At 35.6% G+C, this 19,918-nt stretch overlaps 1 protein-coding gene across 1 annotated transcript in view; it reads left to right on the plus strand.

The window, feature by feature from the left end:
- The window catches only part of RPAP3 (RNA polymerase II associated protein 3), a 44,187-nt gene that overhangs the window by 3,210 nt on the left and 21,059 nt on the right, over positions 1 to 19,918 (plus strand). Inside the window, exons 2-9 of the mRNA XM_031001044.3 lie at positions 65 to 223; positions 1,308 to 1,448; positions 5,157 to 5,279; positions 6,478 to 6,605; positions 12,255 to 12,376; positions 13,688 to 13,758; positions 14,886 to 15,011; positions 15,989 to 16,116. Coding sequence (XP_030856904.2) covers positions 71 to 223; positions 1,308 to 1,448; positions 5,157 to 5,279; positions 6,478 to 6,605; positions 12,255 to 12,376; positions 13,688 to 13,758; positions 14,886 to 15,011; positions 15,989 to 16,116 — 992 coding nt within the window. The 5' untranslated portion in view covers positions 65 to 70. The remainder of the gene's footprint in view (positions 1 to 64; positions 224 to 1,307; positions 1,449 to 5,156; positions 5,280 to 6,477; positions 6,606 to 12,254; positions 12,377 to 13,687; positions 13,759 to 14,885; positions 15,012 to 15,988; positions 16,117 to 19,918) is intronic.

Below are 19,918 nucleotides of genomic sequence, written 5' to 3' on the forward strand. Positions count from 1 at the left end.
CTTTCAGAAAAATAAACCAAATAGGCCTATTCTTATCAGAGGTTGGTTGTTCAAAACTCTGCAGGCCATAATGACTTCAGCAAATAAAGCAATCGAATTACAACTACAAGTGAAACAAAATGCAGAAGAATTACAAGACTTTATGCGGGATTTAGAAAACTGGGAAAAAGACATTAAACGAAAGGATATGGAACTAAGAAGACAGAATGGTGTTCCTGAAGAGGTAAATTAAGAATTCGTAATTAAGATCCACCAAAACTATTTTTATAAAAATGAAGCATAACTTTTAAAAATGTTTTGTGAAAATACTGAAATTGAAGTGACTTGCTTCACTGTCAATTTTTTTTTCTTTTTTTTTGTGATGGAGTCTTGCTCTGTCATCAGGCTGGAGTGCAGTGGCGCGATCTCGGCTCACTGCAACCTCCGCCTCCTGGGTTCAAGCAGTTCTCCTGCCTTAGCCTCCTGAGTAACTGGGACTACGGGCGTGCACCACCACGCCCAGCTACTTTTTGTATTTTTTTTTTTTAGTAGAGATGGGGTCTCATCATGTTGGCCAGGATGGTCTTGATCTGTTGACCTCAAGTGATCCACCCACCTCGGCCTCCCGAAGTGCTGGGATTACAGGCATGAGCCACCGTGCCCGGCCCACTGTCAGTGTTTTTAGAAATTCTGCTTTTCAAAAAGTCTTTGTAATAATTAAATATATTACCGTATTTTAAGGCTTAGTGAGTAGTTACTGAAGGGATGATCATGTGATAATACTTAGAGGTAAATAAATGACTAGCATCATAAAATATGTAGAGGTGTGTGTGTATAAAAATAATATGTGTAGTTATATACTAATGATATATTAACATACCATATTGGCATAAAAATGCAGATAGTACCTAGGTTCAACCAAAAGTTTTTCTTAAGACAGTGCATTTAAATATGGCTGGGTTTTTCATACTGTACATAATATGGAGGCAGTTCAGTTTGTCTTTGCACTACTGCTGGTTCATCGTACTAAAGCTGAAGATAGGTCGTTTTTGAAGTTTGAATTTAGGATTGCAAATTAAAGGTATAATTAGAATTTCTAGGTAATACTTTTTTCTTGTGATTGAACAATGTTCAACACTCATCAAAGTATGAATTAAACTTTTAAAGTATAATTATTATAAGTGAAGGTGGTAAATTGGTCTTTTTAAACACTTTAAAATTAAAAAATTCTTAGAAGAAAATATAGTGAGAATTTTAAACATAGCTAGTTATACAAAGAGTAACAGCATAATACTCACAACTTTGTGTTTTTTTTTTTCTCTCCTTAGAATTTACCTCCTATTCGAAATGGGAATTTTAGGAAAAAGAAGAAAGGCAAAGCTAAAGAGTCTTCCAAAAAAACCAGAGAGGAAAACACAAAAAACAGGATAAAATCTTATGATTATGAGGCATGGGCAAAACTTGATGTGGTAAGTTAATCTAGTCATTTGCTTCTTAATATTTGAGTAAAATTTTCTGGGAGTTAGCTGATAATCATGGGTTAAATGAAAAATAATGTAGAGTTATGGCCTGTGTTTTTCTCTTATACATGATTTTATGTGGAATAAACATTTAATTACATAGCTCTTTAGTTAATGAGATAATTTTTTTTTTCTGCAATCCTCTTTCAGCAAATGGTGGCTAAAACAGCCAGGATTTTATTCTTTTTTCTTTCTTTTTACAAAAATTACTGGTTACTTATTACTATTTATTTATCCAGTGTACTCTTCATCCAGTTTCCTCTGGTGGTTACATCTTTCTTAGCTGTAGTATACAGTATCAAAACTAGGAAATTGACATTGGTACAGTGTGTGTATGGTTCTGTGTTATTTTATCCCATGTGTAGGTTTGGATAACCCAGCCGCAATTAAGATACAGATATATGGCACCACCACAAAGATTCCCTTTGTGCCATCCCTTTATAGTCATACTGCTCCTCTCTACGCCACCTTCTCTAACCCCTAAACAGTCAGAATTCTAAGATACTCCCAGAAAAGAATGACTGTGCAGATAGATGTCTTTGTCATAAACTGAAGGACCTGTAGAAATGTGCTAAAAGAGAATTCCTTTGTGTCTAGTCTTAGGACTGGGGCTGTGTGACAATAAACATAGGCCTATCTTGATCCTAGGAAGTTGGGCTTCTTTACCCTTCTAGACTGGGATAGCAGATATGTGTCCTCCCATCTTCCACATGTGATACACAACATACTTGGAGAATCACCACCAGTGCTCTGCCTTACAACCCTTTACCAGTGTTTCAAGCAGCCACTGTCGTGTCAGCCTGTGAAAGAGAACCTGTTGGCCAGCCCTATTCTGCACTCTGATCTACTTTAAGGGTTGATGTGGTTAGGGGTATGTATGTTGGGGGTGTGATAACCAACTGATGAATTTGGAATATATATTCCTCTTTAGTTTTTAAACAAGTGTTTATTATGTAATGTTTGATTCATACCAAAGAATATGTAGAGATGTATGTTCTAAAGCATAGTAATAAAATGAATACATGAGCCTACCATCTAACTTAAAGAGAATTTTTCCAATATTATTGAAGCTACTGGTATGCTCCTTTCTAATCCCATGTTCTTTTCTCCCCTCTACTCCCAGAGGTAACCACTGTCTGATTTCTCTGTTTATTATTTTCTTTGCATTTTTCTGTTTAACATTTTTACTGAGGTATAATGTGCATCAAGTCCAAAAATCTTAAGCGTGCATCTTCCTGAATTTTTACTCAAGTGTACACCTGTGAAACCACTGTTTGGATCAAGATAAAGAACATTCTGGGAGGCTGAGGCACGAGAATGGCTTGAACCCAGGAGGCGGAGGTTGCAGTGAGCCAAGATCACACCACTGCACTGCAGCCTGGGCCACAGAGGGAGACTCTGTCTCAAAAAAAAAAAAAAAAAAAAAACATTTCCAGCCTCGCAGAGGCCTTCCTTTCAGTAGATGACCTCTGAAAAGTAGCCACTGTTCTGACCTCTTACACTGTAGATAGTTTTGGAATTTCATATAAATGATTATACCATATGCATTATTTAAGTTTGGCTTCTTTTGCTGTCATTATATGAGATCCATATTGTGAGTAGCAGCAGTTCTTTTTCATTGCTGACCAGAATTCCATTGTGTGGATGTCTCAATTTGTGTGTCCATTCTCTTATTGATAATACTTTTGTATTGTTGGCGGTTTGGGGCTATGATGAATAAACCTGCTGTGAACATTCTTGTATTTGTCTTTTGGTGGATATAAGCACCCTAGGGGGATTTGCTGGGTCATAGTTTATAAATACATTTAGTTTTAGAAAATACTGTCAAACAGTTTTCCAAATTATTTGTGTGGTATTTTTCTTAATAAAACTAAGGCTAATTAAGAGAGCGCTGGGACTTTTATTTAGTTTGCCATCTGCTTCAGGATTGTCCCAATATAAGAGAAGTAAAATTTTGAGTCTTGAATTTATCACTGTTGGAACTACTTTCTGAAAATAGAATTTATTCTCAAGTTCACGTAGCCTGTCTTCATTTTTTGTGTGTGTGACTTTTTGTTATATAGCCTGTTCCTTTTCATCAGTTGGTGTCTTCTTATAATGCCCTTTCCTGAAAGGCATCGTCTCAGACGATTTCTTATAGAGATGTTTTCTACATTGGCATTTACTCATTCAACAGATATTGATTGAGCTCCTGCTGTATGTGGACAGTGCCATCAAGATTGTACTGCATAGCTTGCAGTTGTCATTTTAGTGTCTGTATACAAGATATAGTTGTTTAATTCCCATTTCATTCTAGTTCAGATCTGAGCAGCTGCTTTAGTGTTCTGCTACTGTTAGTTTTCTATACATGTCAGCATAGCAGGGTTGGATAATCCTGGCTACAATGTTGGTAGGCTGGTGGTATTTCTAGAATCTTCATGCTAAAACACATAGCTAAATTTTAGTCCATGTTTCAATGTTCATTTAATGAAACTATGCATAATTTTTTTATTTTTATAAGCATTTTTTTCTACGTAAATAACTTTAGTGTTTGAATGCAAAAAGAATTTTGTTTACATAATAATTAAAGTTTGTGTTTAAATGTGCTTTAATGAACTCTAATGGTCGTCATGGTGGCTTACGCCTGTAATCCCAACACTTTGGGAGGCTGAGGCGGGCACATTGCTTGGGCTTAGGATCCAGACCAGCCGGGGCAACATGGCAAAAGCCCATCTCTACAAAAAATAAAAAAATTAGCTGCGCATGGTGGTACGTGCCTATAGGCCCAGTTACTTGGGAGAGCGAGGTGGGAAGATGGCTTGAGCCCGGGAGATGGAGGTTGCACACTACTGCACTCCAGCCTAGGCAACAGAGCCAGATGCTGTCTCAAAAATAAAATAAAATCTTACTAAAAATCATTGTTTTATCATATAAAAAATAAGAGGAAAATTCTGGTGGAGGTCTATGAAATTATTTATTACCATGAAAGTAGTGTGAGTCAAAAGAGATTGAGAATCGTGGGACTAGCACATTTTTTATTTTTCCTTTAGTAGAGGCAGCTGTATTTTGGAATACACTGAGAGACAGTATAACATATCGATTGAGGGCTCTTGGAGGAAGTAGACTTGGTCACTTACTAGTTGAGTGACCTTGAATGAGTTAACTAACTTCTGTATTTCAGTTCCCTCAAGTGAAAAACATGGGTAATTATACCTTCCTCATAGGTTATTGTGAAGATTAGGAGTTAATGTGCTCTTTTTTTGTTCGTTTTAAAATAGCAGTTTTTTGTTTTAAAATAAGGAAGAAAAAAAATTTTTTTAAACTTTTTCTGCTACTGGGTGCTAATTATATTAGTTTAGGGCTATTTGCAAACTTCCTTTAAGCCAGAAGACCTAACTGCTAATAGTTTGTGATTTAGGGGTGATTTGTACAGTCTGTTGACTTAGCTTTATGAGTTCAAAGTCAGATTTTTGGTTTGGATCTTGGTTTTCTAAGCTAAGGCATCTTTTTCTCTGGATATAATCTTAACAATGAGAGATTTGGGTTGCTTTGTAAGGCTGTAGGTCCTTAGATTGTAACAATTTACATTCATTTGAGTGTATTTTTTTAGTATGTCTTTTTTTCTTTTTTTTCCTAATCATATAATTATGACCCCTGTTTTCCGTCTTTTGATTTTAGGACAGTATCCTTGATGAGCTTGACAAAGATGATAGTACCCATGAGTCTCTGTCTCAAGAATCAGAGTCGGAAGAAGATGGGATTCATGTAGATTCACAAAAGGCTCTTGTTTTAAAAGAAAAGGTACTAATTAGTTAGGTTTTGTTTTTTTTCATGTAAGCAGGAGATGTTGAAAATCACGTGGATCCTAAAGTTTCTTGAGCATAGTTTTAGTACGTGTTTAAACTTTATGTTGTTTTTGGCTACATCCCTCTCTGGAGGCATTGTAACATAGTGGTTAGGAGTACATGCTCTGGAGCCAGATTACCTGGGTTCAAATCTCTGATAAGTTCTTTAAACTTCTGAACTTCAGTTTTCTCATCTGCAAAATGATAATATTACCAACCTCAACGGGTTCTTATGAGTAGTAAGTGAACTATTTTATGTAAAATGCTTGGACTGTACCTGGAGTTGTCCAGTGTTTTTAGTAGTAGATTGAAGTAACTTGAAATTAGTGTGTGATTCTTGGCGTAAATATTATATTCCACTCCCGGGTATCAAAGGTTATCTTTGGTTACTTTTTGGAATGTTCAGTATCTCCCTGAGGGATGCCTCATTATTATAAAACCAGCTATATTACTTTCACAAAGGTGGAACTCTTTTCAGATTAAACTCTTGATGCTATTTTTTGGTTACATTTCTGTAGGTTGGCATTGTCAATAAGGAGTATAATGCTGGGTATTTTACTCATTTTTCTGCCTGGGCTCTTGGGTTGTACCCATACAGTGACCATGTACAGTTACCCTTGAACAGTGTGGGATCAGTGCCTCATGCAGTAAAAAATCTGCATATAACTTTTGACTCCCCAAAAACTTAACTACTAATAGCTTACTGTTGACCGGAAGCAGTATGGATAATACAAATAGTTGATTAGCACAAATTTTATGCGTTATGTGTATTATATACTGTATTCTTACAAAAAAGTAAGCTAGAGAAAAGAAAATGTTATTAGAACATTTTAAGGAACAGCATGTGTATTTATTTATATAAATATATTTCACTGTGTAGAAGTGGATCTAAAGTCTTCGTCTTTGTCGTCTTCATATTGAGTAGGCTGAGGAGGGGGAAGGGGAGGAGTTGGTCTTGCTCTCTCGGGTGGCAGAGGCAGATGAGGTGGAAAAGGTGGAAGGGGAGGCAGGCACACTTGGTGTAGACTTTTATTGAAAAAAATCCACATTTAAGTGGACCCATGCACTTCAAACCTGGGTCGTTCAAGGGTCAACTGTAGTGAATTTCAGAATTTGTAAAAAAGATCATTTTATATAATTTTCTTTTCTTTCAGGGCAATAAATACTTCAAACAAGGAAAATATGATGAAGCAATTGACTGCTACACAAAAGGCATGGATGCCGATCCATATAATCCTGTGTTGCCAACGAACAGAGCGTCAGCATATTTTAGACTGAAAAAGTAAGGACTTTCTGATGTGTGTGAATGTGAATGTCTTATGTATATATGGAGACTTATTTAAAAAAAAAGTGTGGAATAAAGTGTGGAGGACAGATTGAAAATGTATTGCATTTTCTTTTCAACTGTAAATTCTTATAGCTCACTCCTTTTTATTGAATTATTTTGTTTAAGCCATTTTAAACATCTGGTGCTAAAACCTTGCTCCCATAGCTCACTTTACTGAGGTATTCCTCTAAAAATTTAGTAATAGTGTTCTTTTCTAATTCACAAAGCTAAAAAAGTTAGTTGGATATTTTTAGAAATTAATATCCTGTCATTTTGAAAAACCATTTATCCACTATTTAATCTAGAGAACATTTATTATGGAAAACTTAAAATATGTTTCAACATTTGTTTGTCTTTAAGTCATACTGACTTTTAAAGTAAATAATGTGGAAGAATATAAATGTGGTATTGTCTTATCACATGCAGGTAACCAACCTATCATAGGGGTTTTTTAAAAAGATAAACACCATCAAGGAAGACATTCTTACTGTTTTAATTATTTGGAAATACAAATTTTATTGGTATCTGAGTTTTTACTATTTAAATAACATTTTTATGTCTTTGAAACTCATGATATTAATCTTCTAAAAATTAGGGGAATATTTACATTTTGTAATATTCAATATCTGCAATATATGTAGCATATACATAAATTACAGAGAATAGTTTAAAATAAGCCTATATAAGCACCCCTCTAAACTTAAGAACCAGAACGTTACCATTATTTTTGAAGTTACCTTGATGCTCCTTTCTGTATCCTGTCCCTTGCCTCCCTCCCAGTTAACCACTATCTTGAATTATATATTTGTCATCCTTTTGATTTAAAAAAGGTTTATTATATATGTATATGTTCCTAAATAATATATAGTATAATCTTGCTTATTTTTGAGCTTAAAAGTATATCATACTGTGTGTAGTTTTCTGTGGCTCACCTATTTATTATATTTTTATGATTCATTCTTGTTTTGATGCTTATAGCTCTAGAGCTCTCATTGTAACTGTTATATAGGATAATTTCTTTTTAGAAATATTCCATTATGTGTCTATTCTTGTGTTGCTGGATTGTTGGTTCGTTCCTTTCTTCCTTTCTTTTTCTCTCTCTCCCTCCCACTCTTTCTTCCCTCCTTCTGTCCCTCTTTCTTTCTATTGCCCACCTTCTGTCCTTTCATTCCTTATTTCAGCAATGCTATGAACATTTTTGTACATGTTTCTTGGTGTTGGGTCATAAAATGTGTAGATGTTCAGCTTCACAGGATGATGGCAAAGGTAGTTTCTTGTTACACAGTTGTTACAAAGGTAAATGGATGAGTTTACATTCTCATTAGCAGTGTATAATAATACCTATTTCCTACCCTTACCAACATTGATATAATTGGGCTTCTTAATTGTTTTCAATCTAGTGGGTGTAAAATGGCATTTCATTGTGTCTTTGAAATGACATTTTGCATTTCTCAGCTATTAGTAAGGTTTTCATTTCTCAACTATTAGTAAGGTTAAGCATCTTATATATTTTCCATTTTTGTTTTTTTCTTTTTTTTCCCTGTGAAATGCCTATTAGGTGTTTCGCCATTTTTTTTTTTTTAGGGCTTTTCCTATTGATTTATTTTGAGAGTTCTTTATTCTGGATAACTAATCTTTTGGTCTTTTCCATAATAACTATCTTCTCTCAATTTGTAGCTTATCTTCTTTATGGAATTTTAATGAATAGAAACATTCAATTTTAATGTATTTCAACTTCTTGATTTTTTAAAAAGATTAGGACTTTATAAAATGATTTGTTCAAAAAAATAGTTGGCTGCTTGAGTTCATAATAGTCTCCTCTAATTTCTTCTAAACATTTTTAAGATTTAATTTTCACATTTAGGTGTTTTCACATATGCTGAAGGTTTTTCCAGCTCTATTTTTGGAATAGCCCTACTTTCCCCCGTGGATCTGCCATGCTACTATTGTCATATGTCATGTTTGCCGAGATCACTTTCTCATCTCTCTGTTCTTTACACTGGTCTGTTGCCTGTCCTTACATCCATTCCACACTATCTTTAATTATTATAGCATTGTAATTGTAAGTCTTAATATTTAGTGTACTGCATATTCTCCTACCTTTTATTATTCAGGAATGTCTTGGGTATTCTTGGACTTTTACTCATCAGTATAACTTTTAGAATCATCTTCCCAAATTCGTTAAAATATCCTGTTGGGATTTTGATTAGAATTGCATTAGATTTATAAATCAGTCTGGAGAGAATCATATTGTATGTTTTTGTACTTTATTATAGATGAATGTGAAATATCTCCACTTAGATTGTCATTAATGTCTTTGAAAACAGTCTTACAATTTTTTGCATCTGTGTTTGGTAGGTCTTTGTTAGATGTTTTGTTTGTTTGTCTCTTGTTGGTCTCTCGTAGTCACCTTACTAAACTTGTAATACTTCCAGCAATGTCTCTAGATTGTTTTGAGTTTTCTTTTTGGACCATCTTATCATTTGAGAATAATTTCAGGCCTTTTTCTTTGTTTCTAGTCCTTGTGTTTCTTTCTTGTGGAACTGCATTGGTAAAGACCTGTATGTAATACCAAGAAAAAGCAGTGATAATGGGCATTCTTGTTTCTCGCATTAAAGGGAATGCTACTAATGTTTCACCATTAGGAATTATAGGCATACCTTGTTTTATTGTGTGTCGCTTTATTGCGTCCACAGATACTGTTTTTACAAAATGAAAGTTGGCAACCTTATATCAGGCAAGTCAAGCAACTCTATTGGTGCCATTTGTCCAACAGCATGTGTTTACTTTGTGTCTCTATGTCACGTTTTGGTAATTGTTGCAGTATTTCAGATTTATTATAATTGTATCTGTTATGGTGATCTCTGATCAGGGATCTTTGATGTTTCTATTGTAATTGTTTTGGGGAGCCATCAAGCACACCCATATGTTGTTGTGCATTCTGTCTGCTTCATTGACCAGCTGCCCCAGACCCCCCATCTCTGTCCTTCTCCTTGGGCTTCCCTATTCCCTGAGACACAACAGTATTGAAATTAGGCCAGTTAATAACCGTACAGTGAGGCCAGGCATGGTGGCTCACACCTGTAATCCCAGCAATTTGGGAGGCTGAGGCGGGCGGATCACTTGAGGTCAGGAGTTGGAGACCAGCCTGGCCAACATGGTGAAACCCTGTCTCTACTAAAAATACAAAAAATTAGCCAGGTGTGGTGGCGCATGCCTATAATCCCAGCTACTCGGGAGGGTGAGGCAGGAAAATCACTTGAGCCCAGGAGGCAGAGGTTGCAGTGAGTTGAGATCATGCTGCTGCACTCCAGCCGGGGCGAGAGAGTGACACTCTGTCTCAAAGCAAACAAACAAACAAACAAAACCCTACAGTGGCATATAAGTATTCAAGTGAAAGGAAGACTTGCAGATCTCTTACTTTAAATTGGAAGCTGGAAATGATTAAACTTAGTGAGGATGGCATGTCGAAAGCCAAGACTGACTGAAAGCTAGGCCTCTTGTGCCAGTTAGCCAAGATGTGAATGCAAAGGAAAAGTTCTTGAGGAAATTAAAAGGGCTACTCCAATGAACACAAATAATTAAAAGCAAAAGAAGCTTATTGTTGATGGGGAGAAGGTTTTATTGGTCTGTATAGAAGATCAAACCAGCCACAACGTTCCCCTGAGCCAAAGTCTAATCCAGTGCAAGGCTCTAATGCTCTTCAATTTAGTGAAGGTTGAGAGAGGTGAGAAAGCTGCAGAAGAAAAGTTGAAAGCTAGCAGAAGTTGGTTGATGAGGTTTAAGGAAAGAAGCTGTCTCCATAACATAAAAGTGGAAGGTGAAGCAGCAGGTGCTGATGGAGAACCTGCAGAAAGTTATCCAGAAGATCTAGCTAAGGTAATTGATGAAGGTTACTGTGTTAAACAACACACACATTTTCAGTGTTGACTAAACAGCCTTCTGTTAGAAGACAGTGCCATCTAGGGCTTTCACAGCTAGAGAGAATGCCTGGCTTCAAAGGACAGTCTGATTCTCTCTCTTGTTAGGGGCTAATGCAGCTGGTGACTTTAAGTTGAAGATAGTGCTCATTTACCATTCCAAAAGTCCTAGGGCCCTTAGGAATTATGCTAAATCTACTCTGCCTGTGCTCTATAAGTAAAACAACAAAGTCTGGATGACATCTATTTATGAACTGGTTTACTGAACATTTTAAGCCAACTGTTGAGACCTACTGCTTAGAAAAAAAGATTTGTGGGAGGCCGAGGCGGGCAGATCACGAGGTCAGGAGATCGAGACCATCCTGGCAAACACGGTGAAACCCTGTCTCTACTAAAAATACAAAAAATTAGCCAGGCGTGGTGGCGGGCACCTGTAGTCCCAGCTACTTGGGAGGCTGAGGCAGGAGAATGGCGTGAACCCGGGAGGCAGAGCTTGCAGTGAGCCAGATCGTGCCACTGCACTCCAGCCTGGGCGACAGAACAAGACTCTGTCTCAAAAAAAAAAAAAAAAAAAAAATTTATTTCAAAGTAGTGTACTGACAGTGCACCTACTCACCCAAGATCTCTGATGGAGATGTACAAGGACATGAATGTTGTTTTCATGCCTCCTAACACAATATCCATTCTGCAGCCCATGGATCAAAGAGTCATTTTCAATTTCAGTTCTTGTTATTTAAGAAATACATTTCACAGGCTATAGCTGTCATAGATCGTGATTCCTCTAGTGGATCTGGACAAAGTAGATTGAAACCTGGAAAGGATTAACTATTTTAGATGCCATTAAGAATGTCCATAATTCATGGGAGGAGGTCAAAATATCAGTGTTAACAGGAGTTTGGAAGAAGTTGATTTCAACTCTTATGGATGACTTTGAAGGGTTCAAGATTTTAGCGGAGGAAGATGTCACCGAATTGCTGCAATCTTGTATTCAAACTTGAATGGATGGTCAGTTGATTCTTATGGATGAGCAAAGAAAGTGGTTTCTTGAGATAGAATTTATTCCTGGTGAAGGTGCCGTGAACGTTTTTGAAATGACAGCTGAAGATTTAGAACATTATATAAACTTAGTTGATAAAGTGGCAGAGTTTGAGAGGAATGACTCCAATATTGAAAGAAGTTCTGTTATGTAAATGCTATCAAATAGCATCACATGCTACCACCACCACCCTGATCGGTCAGCAGCCATCAACATCAAGGCAAGATCGTCCAACAGCACAAAGATAAATATTCACTAAAGACTCAGATAATTGTTAGCATTTTTTAGCAATAAAGTTTTTTAATTAAGGTATATACATTGTTATTTAGACATAAAGCTTTTGCACACTTATTAGATTACAGTATAGTGTAAATAAAACTTTTGTATGCACTGGAAAACCAAAAAATTTGTGTGACTAGCTTTATTGTGACATTTACTTTCTTGTGATGGTCTAGAATCAAACCCACAATATCTTTGAGGAATGGCAGTATTGCTTTTATTATGCTTAATTAACTAAAAGCAGGTGGGAAAAATGCCTTCAGTGGGTAAGTAAATTCCCTTTTCAAGGATTTCAGAAACAAATTTTGAAGTTTTGTTTAGTAAATTAGTTTTATTAACTTTATTTATTTTAATGTTTTTAAATTGCAGATTTGCTGTTGCTGAGTCTGATTGTAATTTAGCAGTTGCCTTAAATAGAAGTTATACAAAGGCTTATTCCAGACGAGGTGCTGCTCGATTTGCTTTGCAAAAATTAGAAGAGGCCAAAAAAGGTATTTTCTAGTCACTCTCTAAAGAATTCTTTAACAGTGTTATCTCACAGATGCTATATAGAGAATACTGAGTAATCACAGTTACTACCTTCAGAGAGCTTTCTGTATTTGGACAAAGGTCATTTTTGCAACTGAAATGATATCTTGATGTTTTTAAGAAAGAATGCATTATTTGCCACCAATCAGAATTTGGTTCAAATTCTCATGTTACTAACTATGTGACCAGTATCTCCTCTGATTTTCAGTTTCTCATCTGTAAAATAGGCATTAAAATGTCTTGTTGGCTTTAGTGAGGCAAGAGGTAGTGTGTTTAAAGCTCATAACACATTTTGTTCACTTATAAATTCTAAGCCTTCTGTTATTTCATAAAATAGGTTTGTGTATTATAAATCACAAAATCTGAATAAAGCTGATATTTAATTAGATTTTGCTGCTGCTTAGGTTTTTTTTTTTCTTTTTTTTTTTTTGAGACAGAGTCTTGCTTTTTCACCCAGGCTGGAGTGCAATGGTGTGATCTCCGCTCACAGCAACCTCCGCCTCCGGGGTTCAAATGATTTTCTCTGCCTCAGCCTCCCAAGTATCCGGGATTACAGGTGCCCACCACCATGCCTGGCTAATTTTTGTAATTTTAGTAGAGACAGGGTTTTGCCATGTTGGCCAGGCTGGTCTTGACTCCTGACTTCAGGTGATCTGCCCACCTCGGCCTCCCAAAGTGCTGGGATTACAGGAGTGAGCCACTGCGCCCGGCCTGCTTCTTGGTTTTATGATATACAACTTATGATAGCAGGTATCCTTCCTGGGGCTGGTGGAAGATGGTTTGTCATAGGATTTTGTCTGCCCTGGGGGAGAAAAAGAAAGTTCAGTGGCTTGGCTCGGCACAGTGGCTTACGCCTGTAGTCCTAGCACTCTGGGAGGCCAAGGTGGGAAGACTACTTGAGGCCAGGAGTTTGAGACTAACCTGCCCAATGAGGAGAAAACCTGTCTCTACTAAAAATACAAAAATTAGCTGAACTTGTTGGCGTGTGCTTGTAGTCCCAGCTACTCAGGAGGCTGAGGTACAGAATCACTGGAACCTGGGAACTGGAGGTTGCAGTGAGCCAAGATTGCGCCACTGCACTCAGCCTGGGCAACAGAGTGAGAATCTGTCTCAAAAAAGAAAGTTCAGTGGCCTAATGATAGTATTTCTTTGTTTCTCCTTTATTTTGCTGTAGGACAGTTGCCTAATTGTCACAGGCAACAAAAGATTGTTTTGTACAGGTTTTAAAATATTACCTATCTTTAAAAATTTTTTTTATCTTCTCTTTTACTTAGATTATGAAAGAGTATTAGAACTAGAACCAAATAACTTTGAAGCAACAAATGAACTCAGGAAAATCAGTCAGGTAAACTATAGTTATTTAAATTAAGTGTATTACTTATGACCTTTATTTGAAGAAGTAAAGCTTTTTGCATAGATTTTGTACTATAGATTTCTTAATATTGAGATTTTCTAATTTTAATTCTTTGTACTATAGAGTTTTACTAAATGAATTTGCAAGCTAGAGGGAGTGTAATGGTATTTAAAGACCCTTGATTGTTCTAGAAGTTGCCTGAGATCTTTAAGAACTACTGCTGCTTTACTCTTTCTCAGATGACAGAATTATTATTTTTTTATCCCACTGATTTTCTTCCTTTTTGGCTTATGCACTGATTGAAACATTGAGAGAAAAGTGACAGTGATTGGGGAAAGTGTGCTTTTAAATATTACCACTACTATTGCACATAAGATCTGGTAAATATGTTAACTTGATTATAGTTGTGAACTGTATTACATATTTTTAAAATTTTGCCTTAGGTCAAATAATGACTGTGAATATTGAATTTGAGAAGTTTGGTGATGTAGTTGTAATGAACTGTTATGTCTGAAAACAGCTCCTAAAACAGGGTCAGGCCTGTATAGAAATTCAATAAATATTTGTTGAATAAATGAGCAACTACTTTTAATGGATGCTACTTATTTATTTATTTAAAATAATTCAACTTGTATTTTAGATTCAAAGGGTACATGTGCAGGCTTTTTACATGGGCATATTGTATGATACTGAGGTTTGGGGTATGAATGATTCCGTCACCTAGATAGTGAGCATAGTACCCAATAGGTAGTTTTTCATCCCCTCCCCTCCCCACCCCAATGTTTCTCTCCCCAACAGGTAGTCTATAGTGTCTGTTGTTTCTGTTTATGTCCATGTGTACCCAATGTTTACCTCCCACTTATAAGTCAAAACATGCAGTATGTGGCGTTTGATATTAATTTTAATTGAAATGAGAAGCACATTAAATTTATTATATGCTTATTTTACTTTTTACTTTAATAAGTAGAAAGATTTTGAGTTAGAGTAGAAAATGTTATTTTGATTATTTAAAATGTGGCAGAAATTCTAATATATTTGAGGTATTTATGTTTTAAGGTCAAATATATGTGCATCTTGCATTACTTTGTTTTATTTTAGCTGACTGCTATGTCTCCTAGGCTTTAGCATCCAAAGAAAACTCATATCCAAAGGAAGCTGACATGGTGATTAAGTCAACAGAAGGAGAGCGAAAGCAAATTGAAGCACAACAGAATAAGCAGCAGGCCATTTCAGAGAAAGATCGGGTAATCCAAAGCTATTCCAACATACAATGTATATGTTTTGCTGAGTGTTGATTTATTTCTTGTATATCAGTTAATTTCTTTCTTCTCTAATATTAAAGTTTTGCTTGAGTAGGAATTGGAAATTAAATGCACTAAAGCCTCTGGGACCTACTAATTCAAAATTTGGGTAATTGATGACTTTATATATAAATTAAAAAAATAACTATAGAAACACTTAAGTTTAGGAAACTACTTTTGAATGTTTTATTATATATTTACGTATACATAGTTATAAATTTAACATAGAAGTTAATTACAATCCATTCTTATAATGTACTTTTTTCATTAATTCACACTGGACTGTTTCTGATTGAAATTCCTCTACTAATCATGAGTTGAGGAGGTTTAGTTTATTTATTGCCTTTCCTGGACCCACAGAGGATTCCTAATAAATATTTATGAAATGATTATTGATTGTGATATTTGACTGATTATAAGTAAATGTTATAGTGAAATCAGGTATACAAATTCCAATACAGTTGAATTTATCTTATATTTGGGCATATTAAAGTTATTGAAGAGTGGGCTTTGTAATTCTGGTACTGTATTCTTTCACAAAATTTATTTGAGTTATGAAGTCCTTTTGTACAGCTTCTACTGTAACTTAAGACAGTATATTATTTGGACCTTTGTTAAAATAGGTTTTTAAATTTAAGCTTTGCGTAATATGTAATTAATGGAATAATAGTGAATGCTGCAAAGTAATATAGTAGTATACATGTTTTTCCTTTTTAGTACTGAAAAGAGAATAATGCCATTAAAAAAGAAACAACCCAAACCAACAGATTTTAAAACGTGTCTCATGGGCCAGATTTTTAACAATATTCTTTCTTGAAATACTGTTGGTGAATATCCTTGCAGTGTTTCATAAGATTTGAATTCATTTATTTTTTTTGAATTTTTTTTTTTATTCTCCATATTTCTCTACAAAATAACAGGGGAATGGATTTTTCAAAGAGGGGAAATATGAAAGAGCAATTGAATGCTATACTCGAGGGATAGCAGCAGATGGTGCTAATGCCCTTCTTCCAGCTAACAGAGCTATGGCCTATCTGAAGATTCAGAAGTAAGTATTGGTTACATTTTAGTGCTGTTCAGGATAAAAATTTACAATAAATTGGTAAATTTTTACCATAAGTTACCTAAGATGCCAATTATGGCGTGTTAGGTTAGCTCACATGCCAATTTATGGTAAATTTAAGTAAATTAAAATTTAATTTATATATTTTTGAGCATTTAAATTAAAGTGAAATGAGAGGGGAAAAGGTGTGTGTGTGTGTGTGTGTGTGTGTGTGTGTGTGTATGTGTATGTGTGTGTTTATGTACCTGTGGTATACATAGTTCCAGGCACAAGGTGTGTATTCAGTAGATGTTAATATTTTCCCGCTTTTAAGTCTGGCATTACACAGTTTACCAGTTTTTCTCTAGTCGCTTTATGTATAGTATTCTGGATCTTGATTAAAAATTATTTTTCACTTCAGAGCCCCTTGGGCAAAGTCTTATCTGGAAATGTTTTATATACATACATGTATAACAAAAGGGAACTACTGTCATTGAAACTGCTGATTAATAACATATGTAACAAACATTTGATCCTATATTAACCAGCTTTTTCTGGATGTGCCCAAGTTGGACAATCAGTAGAATTATATCCGATGGCAGAAACTTAGACTTAGACTTTGTTTCTCTTGTTATACTTTACACACTAATGCCAGAATTTTAAAAAGCCTGTAAATAGTATAAATAGGAATTCAAAACTTCTTCAGTGCCATGAATTCCCCTTTAGCTGTATGTTGAACGCTTCTCAGGATATTTTTAAATGCTTAACTGTACAACTAGGATTACAAAGGAAACCAATTATATCAAAATATAGTTTTGAAAATATTAAAAATTGTGATATAGTAGTATATTTGATTTTTTATTAACACACCTCAAAATGAGAAATTATGTTTAAAATACAGGCAAGTGCTGTATTTTATGCTCACCAATATTCAGAATTACAGTACAAATTTAACCTGCTGCTTATTTGCATGTGATTGTACTGTATTTGAAACTACATTTAAAATACAGACAAGTTAATGTTAAAAAAATTTTAAAGACATGATTGTAAGGTTTCAATAAGGATACCAAATTTTGGGATGATCCTCGACACATCTTCCACGTACTGATCAACAAGCAAGTGTGGATAGGGAAAACCTGAAGCAACGTAGATGATTAGGTTTCCAATGTAATAACACATGCCTTAGCTCTTTGTCTTCTGAATAACTACTAGGGCAGAGTTGCCCAACAGTTGCCAGCCTTGTCACAAGAGTATCTATAAACCAGACACTGCAATCACATGCAAATAAGCAACAGGTTAAATTTTTACTGTAATTCTGAATAGTGGTGAGCATAAGCAATATTTTGAGATACCAGTAACCATTGTAATGTGATATGGAAATATCTGATTTTTTTTTTTTTTTTTTGAGACAGAGTCCCTCTCTGTCACCCAGGCTGGAGTGCAGTGGTGTAATTTTGGCTCACTGCAACCTCCACCTCCCAGGTTCAAGCAATTCTCCTGCCTCAACCTCCCAAGTAGCTGGGTCTACAGGCATGCACCATGACACCTAGCTAATTTTTGTATTTTTAGTGGAGATGGGGTTTTGCCATGTTGGCCAGGCTGGTCTGAAACTCCTGACCTCGGGTGATCTGCCCGTCTCGGCCTCCCAGAGTGCTGGGATTACAGGCATGAGCCACCACGCCTGGCCGAAATATCTGATTTTTATTGGTGACAAAGTGATAGATACTATTGTCTGCATTTGTATTTGAAAGATAGCTAAATTTTATTTGAAGTTTAGTGAAAACAGTGATACAGTTTTTTTCCTAAACAAGTTTCCACATCCCTCAGAGAATCTCAGGTTAGGAGCTCCTGTCATAGAAATAAATTTTGATTATATATTTAACCTCATTTAAAGTAATAGATATCACTAGAGATAGATTCTTTTGTTGACTAGTCAGAGTAAAGATCATTGCATCTCTTGCTCACTTATGAAAATTTTGATTTTTGCTATCGAAGAATTGTGCATTGGTTTAAAAATTGTAAAGCCTGAGTTCGTTGGTTTGACTAATGCTAAGAGTAATGCCTTCTTACAGGTGAGAGATTATATATGCATTTATAAGATATCTAATTTATTGTATCAGTTTTATTTCTTTAGTTTATAATCGTATTAGTGGAATATATTATACCAAGTTAGCAGAGTATATTTTAAATTAAAAGAACTTATGACTCTTACTTGTATCTTTTCCTAGTGTACCTTTTAGATTCACAGTTAATATCAGAATTTTTTTCTGTACATGGAGACTGTTGTTATGTATTACGGACTATGTGAGGAACATAAAAAAGCAACATTTCAAGCTTAGACTACTCCTAGTTTAGGTAACCATCCTATAGCTTGAGGTTCTATAAACTGTGTCAAATTAGAGCTAATTAGAACCAGCAGTATAGTCAGTCTTACCTACCAGTGTGCGGGGTAGCAGTAGGGAGTAAGAAGAAATTCACCTAGTTAGGCCAACCAGAATTCCTAGAGAATGTGCTTTCTGGAGGTGATAGTCTAAATTAGTAGTTTGCATTGGGAGGTGAGCAAGACATCCTTGAGTTACAATAATGTAGTGCCTGTGAGCTGGCAAATTGTGGAATGTAGGCTGGTAGATGGTTAGCTTCAGAAAGGCTGAAGAAATAAGAAGATAATCAGAAATAAGGACAGAAGGTTGGGCCAACATTGTAGTCCTTGAAGAGGACTGACCAAGAACAAATCTGAGTCCTATTCTTAGAGGGAGTAAAGCATAGATTTAGAGATAGGATAAGAAGAAAATAACCCAGTAGTATTAGGTATTAGATTTGGGAAACAGGGTTGAGAGTTGGTCACAAAAATAAGGTAGAATCTTGGTTGCTGGAACTGGAACCAGACTAAGACTTGATTTAGTAGAGGGTGGTTCACTTAATGGTGATTAGGGGCGGCATTTACACTAGAGCCAGAGTAGACCTAGGGCAAGTGGACCTAACTGAAAATCAGAAGGAATCAGGGCTAAGGAGCTAGGCAGAGGTGATAGTTTTTCGCACTCACCATTTTTATTCTATTTTTGATTAGTTTGTCTTTTTCTCCAACCACCTAAAAGATGTTTGTTGATTGGATTTTTCTAAATTCAGTTTACAAATGGAGTGCACAGGAGACGTGTGATAATTTTAAAGGACTTAGGTGAGTCTATTTTCAAAGAATAATCGTCTACCTCTGTGGCAACTTCAGACTTTTAGAAAAATTGTTGGGTTTTCTTCAGCTGTACAGTAGAACATGCAATTAAATATGCAATTAAATATACAATTAAAATGATTTCCTAAACATTTATATTCTAAATTTTCTTTGAATTTGGGTGTTGGAAATTTTTTGATTTACTTATTCAGCAAATATTTATTGTGCTAAAATGTATCAGGTGTTCTGTGAGGCACTGTGGAAGGTATTAAGTATACAAATATTAAATGTGTAGTTGTTTTTAAGAAACCCGAAATTTGCAGGGAGCGACAGAAAAGGAGACCAATATTTGTGAAAATACGCTAAGATAGCGCTATGAAGGACACGTGCTATAGGAGTTCAGAGTGGGAAGAATACTGGCATAGACTGAGTCCAGGCAGGGGAATTCATGGAAAGCATCTTGAAATTGTTCAAACCAAACTGAGATCTAAAGGAATAGTATGAGTTAGTGAGGTGAAAAAACAGGAAACAGGTCAAGTGTTCTAGTGCAGGTTCAAAGACATGGGAGTAGGCAGGTTGATGGTACCTCAACCTGGAAAGGGTGAGTGGTTCGTATTATGGCTGTTATTGCAGGGGACAGTG

The sequence above is a fragment of the Gorilla gorilla genome, chromosome 10 (assembly GCF_029281585.2).
Source record: "Gorilla gorilla gorilla isolate KB3781 chromosome 10, NHGRI_mGorGor1-v2.1_pri, whole genome shotgun sequence".
Classification (NCBI taxonomy): Eukaryota; Metazoa; Chordata; class Mammalia; order Primates; family Hominidae; genus Gorilla; species Gorilla gorilla.